The sequence below is a fragment of the Suncus etruscus genome, chromosome 1, assembly GCF_024139225.1.
Source record: "Suncus etruscus isolate mSunEtr1 chromosome 1, mSunEtr1.pri.cur, whole genome shotgun sequence".
In the NCBI taxonomy this organism is placed as follows: Eukaryota; Metazoa; Chordata; class Mammalia; order Eulipotyphla; family Soricidae; genus Suncus; species Suncus etruscus.
Window position 1 is genome coordinate 207,130,095 of NC_064848.1, and position 13,016 is coordinate 207,143,110.

Consider the following 13,016-nt stretch of genomic DNA (forward strand, 5'->3'; position numbering starts at 1 on the left):
CCTTTGGCCACACTTGGCAGCACTCAGGAGATACTCCTGGCTCTGAGCTCAGAAATCATCTCTGACAGGCTCGAAGTATCATATAGGATGCCAGGGATTGAACCCGGATCCATCCTGGCAAACACTCTACCACTGTGCTATTGTTCTGACCCCTCCCTTTCCCCTTTTCTTCCTTCCTCTCTTCCTCCGCTTTCCCTCCCTCCCTCCATTCTTCCACCTTGCCCCTCTCTGTGCCTCTGCCCAGACATGCACAGCCTAGTTTGCTGCTGGGGATGGCTGGAGGGGCTTGTGGGGTGGGTGTGTCCTGTGTCCTCTGGGTCCCTCCATGAATTGACACGCCCCCCCTCCCGGAGGTGCACCTGTGACCTGTGAGAGGGACGGGCCTTGGGTTCCAGGAAGTGCAGAGACAGTGCATGGGCGCGTCCTCAGGTCCCGAGAAGGCCCACTGGACTGCCTGTAGGTGGAGGTGCAGCTAACCAGCATAGTACTCCCACCTGCACTGTTTCCCCCATCTCCCCTCCCCCAGCCTGGCCTGGTGCCCCAGTGCTGCCTTCAGGGCCCAGGAGTGTGGACAGACCAAGCTGTGGCTGTGGCCAGAGGGGACAGGACGGGTTGGGCAGACCCCTTGGGCCTCTGCTGCCCTCAGCCCAGCTCTCCCCATCTGCCAAAGCAGCCTGCAGAAGGCGCCACGCCTGGCTCACAGGCTGGCACCCCCACACTATTTCAGCACCAGTGCTCTCTACCATCCTCCGCACTTTTGCTTCGGCTCAGCATACGGAGTTCACGACCATGAGCGGGAGCACAGAGCCCCTGAACTGGTTATGACTAGTATGGAGTGCTCTGGAGATTCTTACTTGTTTTGTATTTAACTTTGACCTCGTGCTGACAAGATGGCTGCTGTAGCTCCAGTGTCACTTCCTTTACTCCCCTTTTCCAGGGAGAGGAGGATCAGCTCCTCTCCTTGCCCAGGAGCAGGCGGGTTCCGAAGCTTGTCTGTCTCCCTGGAGCCTCCATGTCTTGGTGCTGTGCCTGTGGCTCTGGTAGACGGGGCTTGGACTGGCCCTGTGGATGCACCATCCACCCTTCTCCTTGCTGGGCTGCTTTGTTTCTGGAGCTTTGGACATCTCTTGGGACTCTGAAGTGAGTCTCGACTCGCTTAGCAGAGCCAGTGGGCGTGTGGCAAGCCTGGTTCTGGGTGCTGCCTAGAGGTGCTTCTCCTGCAGAGCCACTGACCTGTGGCAGAGAGCCCAGCTGGAACAAGGGCCACCCGTGTCTCCAAGTCCCCTGGGGCCCAGCCACCCTCCTGAAGCCTCCTGTTCTCAGAGCAACACTGGGTCTGCTCTGAACAAGCACCTCCCCGATCCCTAGGGCCCCAGCTCCTCAGGCTGCATCCCGATGTATGGCACTGCCCTGGAGGGAGAGCTGGAGCCCAGTGCTCCCACTGGCCCAGAGTCAGAGCACACACACACACACACACACACACACATACACACACACACACACACACACACACACACACACACACACACTCAAACACCTACGTTCACTTATATTCATTCACACACCCTGCTCCCACCAGCCCCGGGTCCTGTGGGGGCTGCACAGTACCGGACGTGCCCAGGCAGGCCTGGGAGAGGTGGGTGCTGGGCAGGGACCCGAAGGTCGGCTGGGTCAGCCTCTGCTACGCACAGTACCAGGTGCTGTGGTGCCTGTCTGTCTGTTTCTGTGCCATGTTATGTTCATGTGTTTTAAGACTTTTCCTGGTGGAAAATTCCCATGTCCCCATCATCTGTCTCCAGCAGCACCACTCGGCTTGCTGGGCTCGCTCCTTTCCTCTGCAACACCCACGCACACTGCTGTGGAGACAGACCAGCCCTGAGAGGCCTGTTGGCCTCTCGCCTCAGTGTCCCCACACAGAGCACACATATGCAGGCAGACATACATGTAGATACTGGTGCAGAAACATGCACATGTAAGCATTTACAGAAACACATGTACTCATAGTACACAGACATATAAGAAGACAAACATGCACACATGCATTCATAAACATGCGCAAATACATGCAGACAGATGGACAAACAGCCAAAGAGACATATATGCAGGGTGACACAGTGTTACACATACACACACAGTCACAGATACAGTGGCGTGGCCAAGCCTGTGTGCAGGGTTATCCCCACTTACTTGCGGTCAGTGGCCCCTCCTCTACCTGGTGTCCCTACCTGCACCCAGTGGTGGCAGGATCTTAGGGCACAGAAAACAGGGATTCATGCAAGGGGACTGGGCTCTTCTGCCAGGGACCTTGGGCACCATCATCAGGGGTTGCAGATGGGCCCCCTCCCTGCTTGGGGACCCCACTGTGAAGAAGGGGGCAGTTGGGCAGGGCCTGGATGTGGCCAGTTCCGGGTACAAGGACTGGAGCTATGGTGCAGCGGTAGGGTGTTTGCCTTGCACGAGGCTGGCTTAGGACAGACTGCAATTTGATTCCCTGGCATCCCATATGGTCCCCAAGCCAGGAGTGATTTTTGTGCACAGAGCCAGAAGTAACCTCAGAGTGTCACTGGGTATGACCCAAAAACAAACAGAACAGGGCACTTGTGGCAGACTTGGCCCAACTCTTGGGGGGCTGAGGGGTCTCTCCTTTTCTTGAGGTCATTCACCCCGCCCCTGTGGGACACCTGGCAGCCACACAACGATAGCTCCAGGGCCTACTGGGGTTCAGAACCACCAGCCAGCATGAGCTGCAGGAGGAGCCGCCTGGTACCCTCTATGGGGCACACTCAGACAGTTCTGGTCTTGCTTCTAATGGTACCTTTTAGGGGCCCAGAGGCTAGCTGTGGAGCACTGGGGGTCACTTTCTGTTGGTAGCCCAGTCAGCGTGGTCTCGGAAGACTCGAGATCCTTCTCCACCCTATTCCCGTCCCTGACTGTCGTCTGTGTCCCTGTGCCCAGAATTGCTTTCTGCTGCAGCAGCAACGCCCACCCCTAAAGGGATGTAGATGCTCCCTGAGACTGGTCTACTGCCCGCTCCTGCCCTGGCCAATCGATTCTGTCCCCATGGCCTGACTGACTGTCTCTTGCCCAGGCACGCTACAAGCAGAGCCTGGACCCCACCGTGGACGAGGTAAAGAAGCTCTGCACATCCCTGCGACGCAATGCCAAGGAAGAGCGAGTCCTGTTCCACTACAACGGCCACGGCGTACCCCGGCCCACGGCCAATGGCGAGGTCTGGGTCTTCAACAAGGTGGGTGCCGCCGGGTCTGTGCTGGCAGGGATGCAGGGCACCTTCTGGGTGCCCCCTGCATGCCTCTGGGCCTCACCCGCTGCTTCTGCGCTGCGAGAGGTCAGAGAAGTCATCAGGGTGCGACTGGGCAGAGCCCGTGGACTTGCCCATTGCCGGCCCCATCTGCTGGGTGCCTGCCCAGGCAGCTCTCTGGCTCAAGGTCCTCACGGGGAGGAGGTGGACATCAGCACCCAGGACACATGTTCCACTTCTTGTCTCAAAGCCAAGGATGGTCCTAGGGACACGCTGGCCCAGGCGGAGTCCACAGGTGCGCCATGTCCCCACCTCTCCTGTTGCTCCACAGCCAGAGGTGGCTCGTTTTCCTGCACTGGGTGCACATCGACCTTCCCTATCCTCTATCCCTCCTCTTGTCCTTCTTCCCATACTTCCCGGTGTCTCCTTTCACTTGCACTTCCTATCTTTGGGCTCATAGAGAGACAAGTCTGTCAGCTTGGGGGAAATGCCTCGAATGGACATTGGCTTATCGGGTCGAGCTTCGTTAAACCTCGGGATATTCTGTCCTATCCCATCCTGTCCCGCCATCAGACTGGCAAGGCTGGAAGGTCATGGGGTCTCACAGGGTATTATCTGGACTCTCCTTTTCCTGGAGATCAGCAAGGGGCCTTTATCCCTGTGTCCATTGGCATTTGGCTGTGAGGGACTTTGGCTAGGATCATGTTTCTGCCCCATCCTGACCCACACTGTGTGGCATAAGGCGAATTTCAGGCACAGAGGGAGAGGCCAGGCCCAAATGGGCAAAGACACAGACCATGGCCGGGTCCCAGTGAGCCTTGCCCGAGATGAGAACACAACTCTGGCTTTTGTCATGACCATCAGTCAAAACAAGGGCCTGAGATGTACGACAGTGCCTCGGATGGTGCCTTGTAAGCAGCTAGCCCTGGTTTGATCCCCAGCTCCTCGTAGGGTTCCCTGAGCCGCTCCAGGAGTGATCTCTGAGCAAAAGCAGGAGTGACCCCAAAACCAAGCCCAATCAAATAGATAATGAGGTGCAAGATGGATGGATTGTGGAAAACTCGCTCATAGGAAAGCTCTAGGCTTAGTTCCTTATATATTTTTTCTCGTTAAATAGGAATCACTTAGAAGGCTGGACAATGCCGTAATCACGCTGGCTTGGCACTTGTAGAATTTTCCACCCACACGCTAGAGTCTGAGTTCTCAGGATCTCAGAGAGACAGCTCTGCTGAGGGCCTGGCCCCGGCCCCAGCCCCAGCCCAATCCCCACACCCACACTGCTCTGCCTTGAGAGCACAAAGCAGGGAGCAGTAGACCCTGAGCACTGGCCGGCGTTTCCCAAACCCAAGAGTTATTAGTGAAACGTTCTCAGCATATTTTGAATGTGGAATGTCGGGAAGTTCTCATCACACGTGTCAAGAAAGACACCTTGAGTGGAAATATAAATAATTCAGACTAAGCAGTAATGAAAGGCTGCCTTGTCAAAATTTATGGGATGGGTGGAAGCGACGCTTTTATGGAAAGAAATAGGCGCAGAACTCAGTGGAATAGGAGACAGGCAGTGGAGAAAGGTAACAGCTAAGATTTGTTTTCATGGAAAGATCAATAACATTGACACGTCTCTAGCTCGGCAGAGAAGACTCGCTGAGCACAGCCTTCATCAACACTTGCGGGGGCTGGAGGATGCAGGGCGGCGGGGTGGGAAGCAGAGGAGGGGAGGGGAGAGGAAGGTAGGAAAGGAAGGAGGGCAAAGAAGAGTGAGGGGAGGGGGAGACTGATAGAAGAGGAGGGGAGACAGGAGGAAGGAGAGGAGAGGAGGAAGGGCGACTCAGAGCAGCCCCTGCCCTGATGTCCTGGTCAGCTCCTGACCCAGAGACCCCACGGCACTCCCAGACCTGATTCTAGCCCCTTGAGCACCCCGAACATGCTGTGTGAACATGTCTGGTCTGTGCCCAGATCCGGCTCTCGGGTGCCACCTTACCCCGTGCCACTAGGTGTGGCCCCTCGTTTGAAAATAGAAAATCGAGGAAATGTCAGTCGTTTTAAGCCAACAGATGTGACACTTTTAGACGAGAAAGGCCTTAAAATAGAAGCTCGAGAAAGAGACCAGAATAGAATGGAACTTGCGCTGCTGAGCCGAGGCGCCGGGTTCAGCCCTGCTTGCTGCCCAGGGACCAGGCAGGCTCGGGGGCTCCTAACACCCCCAGGGCCGCCAGCTCTGTTTCTCCGACTCAAGGTGGCCGTGGGGATGGCATCTCCCTCCACTGCAGGACCCTTGCCAGGCTGGGCCCAGGGCCTTTCTGCCAATGCTCCCCTGGCTTCGAGACACCCAAAGTACTCAGAGCCCCTTTTCCCTTCTCCTTGTGATCAGCGTGTCACTTGTCCATATGTCCCTCCACCATGTTCTTTTTTTTTTTTTTTTTTTTGGGCCACACCCGGTAGTGCTCAGGGGTTACTCCTGGGACCATATGGGACACCGGGATTCGAACCAACCACTTTAGGTCCTAGATCGGCTGCTTGTAATCCACCATGTTCTTTTCCTTCTGGTCTGGGTGCTCAGAGATGGGCGAGGATCTAAGGGCCTTTTTGGATGCAGGTGACTGTGGGGCTGTGGTCAGAACACACTGTCCTCCCGCTTCAGAGCGATGACAGTGCAGCAGGTCGTCTCGATGAACTGCGCTTTGACGTGACACACCCGGACAGTTGTAGAAGACCAGTGATGACGTGTGTGCCGTGGATCCCAATAACGGGCCCAATAACAGCCACATCCTGGGGACAGGCCCTGTTGTGCAGGATGAAACCGCTTGCTCCCCAATAACAGCCAGAGGAACAACTCCAGAGGGGCGTTAAAATGCTGGAATGAAACAGAAATGAAAATGCAACGTAATGAAATAATGGAATCTGGGGTTTGCGTCAGAGACAAGACTTGGGGGAGTCTTGTAGCACCCAGTATGTGTGTTAAAAAACTCCAAATCCACCAGCTAAGTTCCTACATGAGGACCTTAGGGAAATCAGAAATGGGGGGACGGACACAGGTTAGAATCCAAAACGGTGAAACTGGAAATAGGAAGTCAAAAGGGAAACATCGATGAAGACGTGAGCAAGCTGGTTGCTGGCGAAGGTCTGAGAAATGGATTGACCTTGGCAGATCTGCTGGGAACTACACAAGGAGCTGGACCAGGCAGTGGTGGGCGCCCCTGACATCCAGGGGCTTTGTCACCCCCCAACCACTCCAGCCTCAGCTGACCATTCTGGCCCCAAGTGGGGCCAGGAAGGATCTGCAGAGATGGTCTGACAGACCCAAAGTGACTTAGGAAAGAGGCTGATGAATAATGGATGCTCTCCCAAGAGACTCACTTGAAGCAGAGATGGTTGAGGCTGGAACGCCCAGTACCAAGGCTGGGCAGCACCAATGCCAGGACCCTGTCGGAGCAGAGAAGACAAAAATGGATCCGGGGCCAGAGAGATAACACAGCGGTAGGGCATTTGCCTTGCACGTGGCCAACCCAGGCAGAGCCGGGTTCAATTCCCAGCATCACATATGGTCCCCTGAGCCTGCCAGGAGTGACTTCTGAGTGCAGAGCCAGCAGTAACTCCTGAGCGCTGCTGGCTGTAGCCCCCGCCCAAAAAAAAAAAAGAAAGAAAGAAAGGAAGAAAGGAAAGAAAGGAAAGGAAAGGAAGAAAGAAAGAAAGAAAGAAAGAAAGAAAGAGAGAGAGAGAGAAGGAAGGAAGGAAGGAAGGAAGGAAGGAAGGAAGGAAGGAAGGACGGAAGGAAGGAAGGAAGGAAGGAAGGAAGGAAGAAAAAGAAATGCATCTGATTCCATAGGTTGGAATTCTAACAGGGTGCAGTCAGGAAAACAGTCCTCTGTCTACTGAACTCAAACTCAGAATCCACTTATGAGAACAGGGCAGCAGGGCAGTTGAGCCGAGCTTTGACATCCTACTGGACAGGGCTCTGATGTTCCATCCCTCAGCCCCTTCTTCCCCTTTCACTCTGCTGAAGGACACCACAGCCCTGGTGTGTGGAGCTCCAGGGCTGCATTCCCAGCGGTGTCCGGGACTTCCCATTCTTTTTTTTTTCTTTTTTTTTTTGGTTTCTGGGCCACACCGGGCGGTGCTCAGGGGTGACTCCTGGCTGTCTGCTCAGAAATAGCTCCTGGCAGGCACGGGGGACCCTATGGGACACCGGGATTCCAACCAATCACCTTTGGTCCTGGATCGGCTGCTTGCAAGGCAAACGCCGCTGTGCTATCTCTCCGGGCCCGGGACTTCCCATTCTAAGCTATGCCTCTTTGTCCCCCATGTAGCTCGTAGCTACTGAGGCCACTCTAGGCTGAGGTCACCGGCCAGACTTCCCAAGAACAATGCCCATTGACCAGTGTCCTAGGGAAAGGGGCAGGTGGTTACAGTGGGTCCCTGAGAATTGAAAATTTGCTGGGGGGGGTGCTGGTCCCTTCCAGGCAGCACCAATGGGAAAAGGCACATCCTCCCAGGAACCTGCATTTATCTGAACGTGTTTATTCATGGAGGGAAAGAAAGTTCTAGAAGAGACCCAGGTAGAGGAGCAGGCAGAGCCTGGAACCTGCCTGGTCCATGTGCAGCCCTGCACAGTTGGACCACGGTGGGTGGGGACTGGTCTGGGGTAACTGACCTGTGGGAGAACAGACCTGTCTTGCTGTCCTGCCCATGTCCTCGGCTCACTGTGTGCATGGGTATTTGTGACTGAGGCTGGGCACCCCTGAACCACACTTTGATCCCTGGAACTGTCACTCTGAACCCCTGAACCCCACTCTCTCCCCAAACCCCACTCCGACTGCAGAACTCTACTCTTTCCCAAACTCCACTCTCACCCCAAAACCCACTCTGACTCACAGACACTGCCCCTCCCGTTTCTCTGGAGGTCAGATCCAGCTGTGTGCAGCATCTGGTTGTGCTGATTGGCCTCCAAAGCCAGCAGCCTCAGAGAGGATGTACAGGCAACACCAATGCATCCCCTGAGGATGGACACACATAGCACCAGGCACCCCCTGCAGCTCCCCACCCCATCCACCCTGCTCCTGAGACGTCTCTTCCACCCACCCTGGGTGTGGAACAGGTGCTGGCCTTGAGGGAACAGCCCCACACAGCCTATGGGAATGGGACGGGCTGAACACTCCCGGGCCTCAGTCCGCACCCTCAGCAACTCCCACACCAATACTGCCGGCTTCTGGAGTTCAGAGCTTGCAGGGAACTGGGTGGGACTTTGGGCCGCTGGCCTTCAGGTCCGGCAAGAAACCCAAAAGCTGGGCCCGGAGAGATAGCACAGCGGCGTTTGCCTTGCAAGCAGCCGATCCAGGACCAAAGGTGGTTGGTTGGAATCCCGGTGTCCCATATGGTCCCCCGTGCCTGCCAGGAGCTATTTCTGAGCAGACAGCCAGGAGTCACCCCTGAGCACCGCCGGGTGTGACCCAAAAACCAAAAAAAAAAAAAAAGAAAGAAACCCAAAAGCTGCCGGTGTTCCTGAAAAGGGAAAATTGTCAAGGTAAAGAGCGTGGTCTGGGGTCTGGTGGCCAGCCTGAGTTTGATCCCCGGTGTCCCTTAGCTTCCTGAGATGCCAGGAGGAACCCCTGTGGCCAAAAACAAAATGAAACAAGAAAACAAGGTGGCTCATCCCAGAACACAGGTGTCCTTTTGGGGTAATGGCCCGACTGGAACTCCGTGATTCAGCTCTCTTCAGGGTCCACGGTACACCAGGTTCTGAGCCACTGTCCCACTGTCCCACCATGAGTTTGTCAAGCTGTCAGCTGGAGCCACAGCTCAGTGGGGATAGCGCCCAGCTGGCCAATGGCCCCGTGTTCCCCAGACACTCCTGAGTGTAGCACAGAAACAGAGGGAAAATGGTAATGATAGCAGCCTGCTATCTCCATCTGTGTTCAGAATTTCTTCCAGAGCAAACAGCTCTTGACCTCTGAGCTGAACACCCAGGGAAGGTAGAAGCCTGTCCCCTAAGCCTGGGATGGGCTTCCAGGGCCCATGAATATCACCCTCATCACCTCAGCACCTTTGTCACTCTTATGTCCCTGCTGCTCTGCACAGCACCCCCAGCCAGCTGAGGCATGGAGGGAGTGCGGCCTGCAAGTGCCAGATCCCAGGGAACCCAGTGGCCTTAAGGGCCTTTTCCACACCTGCCTTTCCCTCCCCAGATGCTGATGTGAGCCATGGGACTCTGTGCTGCTCTCGTCCCTCTCCCTCCGTAGTTTTGATTTCGGGCTCAGCTGCCCTGGTCAATGTGGCCAGGACCTTGTCCTGGTGGAGCTGGGCAGGCAGCTGAACTAAGCTGGGCAGGCAGCTGAACTAAGCTGAGAGGAGTGAACTCTCAGCCTCGTTCCTCTACCTGGATGAAGATGAGGCCTTGCCTGGACTTTGTGGGTAGGAGTGTTGTGCTGAGGCAGGGTCCATCCTCCCCATTTGGAGGTGAGAGTCTGTTGTGGGGGGTGTAGGTTGTCCCCTGTGGTGTGACTCCTGCCCATGGGCTCACGCGGCTGTGGACTGGGACTGGCCTGGGTGTTGTTTTCATGGCTCCGCAGATGGAGCAGCTCTGAGGACATGTGGAAGGAAATGCCACAGATGTCCCCTGCCATTTGCTCCCCAGGACATCTGTGAGGAAAATGGGGCCACCAGGCAGCCTTCGGTGTCCAGTGTTGGAGGCCAGGAGGCTCCAAGATGCTGCATTCATAGCAGCGGCCATGGAGTCCTAGGACTAGGGGCTGATTGGGTGGTAGATTTCTGGTGTTGTGGGTGGGCACACTGGGGAGGGAGGGAAGAAGGGGGATTCTCACCGAAACTGGTGTTTCCCTAATCCTGATGTGACCAGTGGAACCTGGAAACGAGGGTGGGGAGTTGTGGGACAGAGGGACAATGGGTAGGAAGATCTGGTACCACCTTCTGGATTGGTGCCAGGCCCTGCGGTTATTAAAATTCAACTCAGATATTATTTTAAATGGATGCCTCAATGACAATAAGTTTCTGGAAAAGGGAAGGCATTCATGTTTTCAGGATTAACTGAGAACATGAAGGTTGTTTGCATCGTGCCCGTTCCCGTTTAGCCTGTGGATTGTCTCTGTCTGTACCTTTTGCCTTTTTGTATTTTGATTCTCATTTTTCTTTGGAAACTGCAGAAGCTCGAGTACACACACATTCTAAATATAACCCTTTCCCGCATTCACTATTTTCTTCCTAAGTGGCTTCCCTTTGATGGATGTTCTTGCCAGAGTGACGTGACTTTGTTTCTTCTCTTTGAAGCATCTGAGTGTTGAGATTGTCCGAGGCCTTTGGAAGTGCCTCTTCCGCCATCTGTCCCGGGTGGTATGTCTGTCCCATGACCGAACCGCCGCCCGGCCGTTTCTGCAGAATCACTGCTCACGGGGCATGGGCGCCTTCGTCACCGCCACCGATCTGTCTATGGCTCTATTTCGGGGCGCTCATCTGTGCGCCCAGCCCAGGCAGTAATTACGGTAGATTTATGGTGTGTTCACGGTGCTGGGCTGCTCATTTCTCTTCATTAAATGCTGTTTTTCCTGTTGTTCATTTCTTGTCTGCGCGGTTGGGGACCTTCCGGGCTCCTCAGGGGACCGTGGGGTCTGTAAAGCCTGCAGTGTGGTGGGGGGTGCAGGCCACTAGGAGGGTGTCAGCAGGCACCTGTGCCCACTGCCTAGTGCCACGGGACAGAGCCCAATGCTTATCACGGTGCCGCCGTGCACCCCACCCCAGGCCAGGACACCTGCATGCATACCTGGCACTGCATGGCTGTGTCACAGCCCTGTCGCAGTGGCTCTACTGCCAACACGGCATACACACCCGCGTAACAGTGTCTGCGTGCTAGACTGTACATGCCCACACGTGTGTGGCACATGTATCCCCTGTGCCATGAGTGTCAGAGAAGCCTCAGGGGCCATCAGTTCTGCTCTTGTCTTCCCAGTGCTTTGTGATTCTGTCACCCGCCTCGGGGCTGCCAGGCTGCGGGGCTTTTGGCCAAGGGAGTCGCGCTTCTGGGGATATGGTGTTGGAAACTGGTTCCAGGCCAACACAGGCTGGTGGTAATTTGGAGAAAAATTGTGACTTTATGGCAGGCTTTAAGATTGTTTTGGGACCTGCCAGTTTAGTTCCAAGACCCCACATGGGTTAGAGTGAGAAGCTGTCCAAGGCAGGACCCATGTGGGCTGGCATCAAAATCCTTGCCACGAGGGAACCAGCTCCAGTGGGTCACAGCACCTGTCCTGGGTGCAGAGCCGGGCACGGGGCAAGGATACTCTGACTGGGTGGATGTCTCTGATGGGGCCACTGTGAGTTGGGGGGCTGGGCACTGACGGGAAAAGTACTCAGGGATGGACCCGAGCAGGTGGACGGGCAGCTGGACATCCCTCAGCCCTCAGAGTTGTAGCCCTAGTATAGAACTCTAGTTCAGAGCCCAGCACCAATGGCCTTGCTATCTTGCAGAACTACACGCAGTACATCCCGCTGTCCGTCTACGACCTGCAGACCTGGATGGGCAGCCCGTCCATCTTCGTGTACGACTGCTCCAATGCCGGCCTTATCGTCAAGTCCTTCAAGCAGTTCGCGCTACAGAGGGAGCAGGAGCTGGAGGTGAGCTGCTAGGGCTCTGGGAGAGGGAGAGCACAAGGCAAAGGTTAGAGAGGGCACAGGTCAGAGGGCACAGAGTAGGATACCTGGTTGTGGCTCTGCACCTGCTTGGCTTTTTGGGGCTTGTGTGATTGGTCAGTCAAGAACATCTCAGGGTCTCTTGTGGCAGGACCTCTCTCTCTCTCTCTCTCTCTCTCTCTCTCTCTCTCTCTCTCTCTCTCCTTCTTCCTCTTCCTCCTCCTCCTCCTCTTTTACCCACCTCTTGGGTTCACCCACCCTTAGTTCTGGGGTCACTCCCACTGGTGCTGGGGATCGAGCCCACGTCGGTCCTGCCAGTCTCCCTGCACCCCCTTCTTCTGCTCCCACCCCTCAGTTCCATGGATGGGGGTGGGCATATTCCAGGGACCTCCACCACTAGAAGCTGTTTCCTGGCTGATTTGTGGGAATGAAGAGAATGTTAGGATCGTGGGCACGCCTCTGCCCTTTGCTGTCAGAATGATGGGAGGGACATGCAGGGTGCCCGCATAGCGTCCTGCGGTGTCCTCTCACCCACTGCATGGGTTTGAGTCAGTGTGAAACATGCAGGCAACAGGTGGATGGAAATGCTGCAGTCTTCGATGGCGGGAGGGGCGGGGCTGCACCACTTCCACTGCGGTGCAGGGCCCCTGTTACTGGGCAGCCCCCATTTTCCATGGAAGGGGCCAAGGAGCTGGGCCAGCCCAGGGCACCGAGCGGGACTCGCTCTTCCGTCTAGGACCATCACGAACCCCTTTCTCCATGGCTTCTGGGACCCAGCAGGGCTCAAATGAGGTCGGCCATGGACAGGGCAGGCGCCTTTACCCCTGTTGCCCGCAGGTCGCCTGGACTTTGAGCCTAAAAATGAACTTTCAGGCAATGAAGTTCAACTGCTTCATTGAAACCTGCACCCCAGCACCCCACCCCAGCTCTGGCCCGGGACCTCGCCTTGCCCTGTATGTTTGCAGGGGAGGATGGGAGGGATTCCTCATCCCATTTTGGGTCCACAGCTCAGTGAGGCAGAAGGTTTGCTGGTCCCACAGTGGGTGCCAGGTGATGGGGGTGGCCCCGCGTCAGGAATCAGTGTTGACATCTGTTTCCACCCCTTTGGATCACAGGGTCG

At 55.8% G+C, this 13,016-nt stretch overlaps 1 protein-coding gene across 2 annotated transcripts in view; it reads left to right on the forward strand.

The window, feature by feature from the left end:
• The window catches only part of RPTOR (regulatory associated protein of MTOR complex 1), a 59,179-nt gene that overhangs the window by 17,715 nt on the left and 28,448 nt on the right, over positions 1-13,016 (forward strand). For both annotated transcript variants that reach the window (XM_049776134.1, XM_049776133.1), the window contains exons 4-5: positions 3,089-3,247; positions 11,735-11,881. In XM_049776134.1, coding sequence (XP_049632091.1) covers positions 3,089-3,247; positions 11,735-11,881 — 306 coding nt within the window. The remainder of the gene's footprint in view (positions 1-3,088; positions 3,248-11,734; positions 11,882-13,016) is intronic.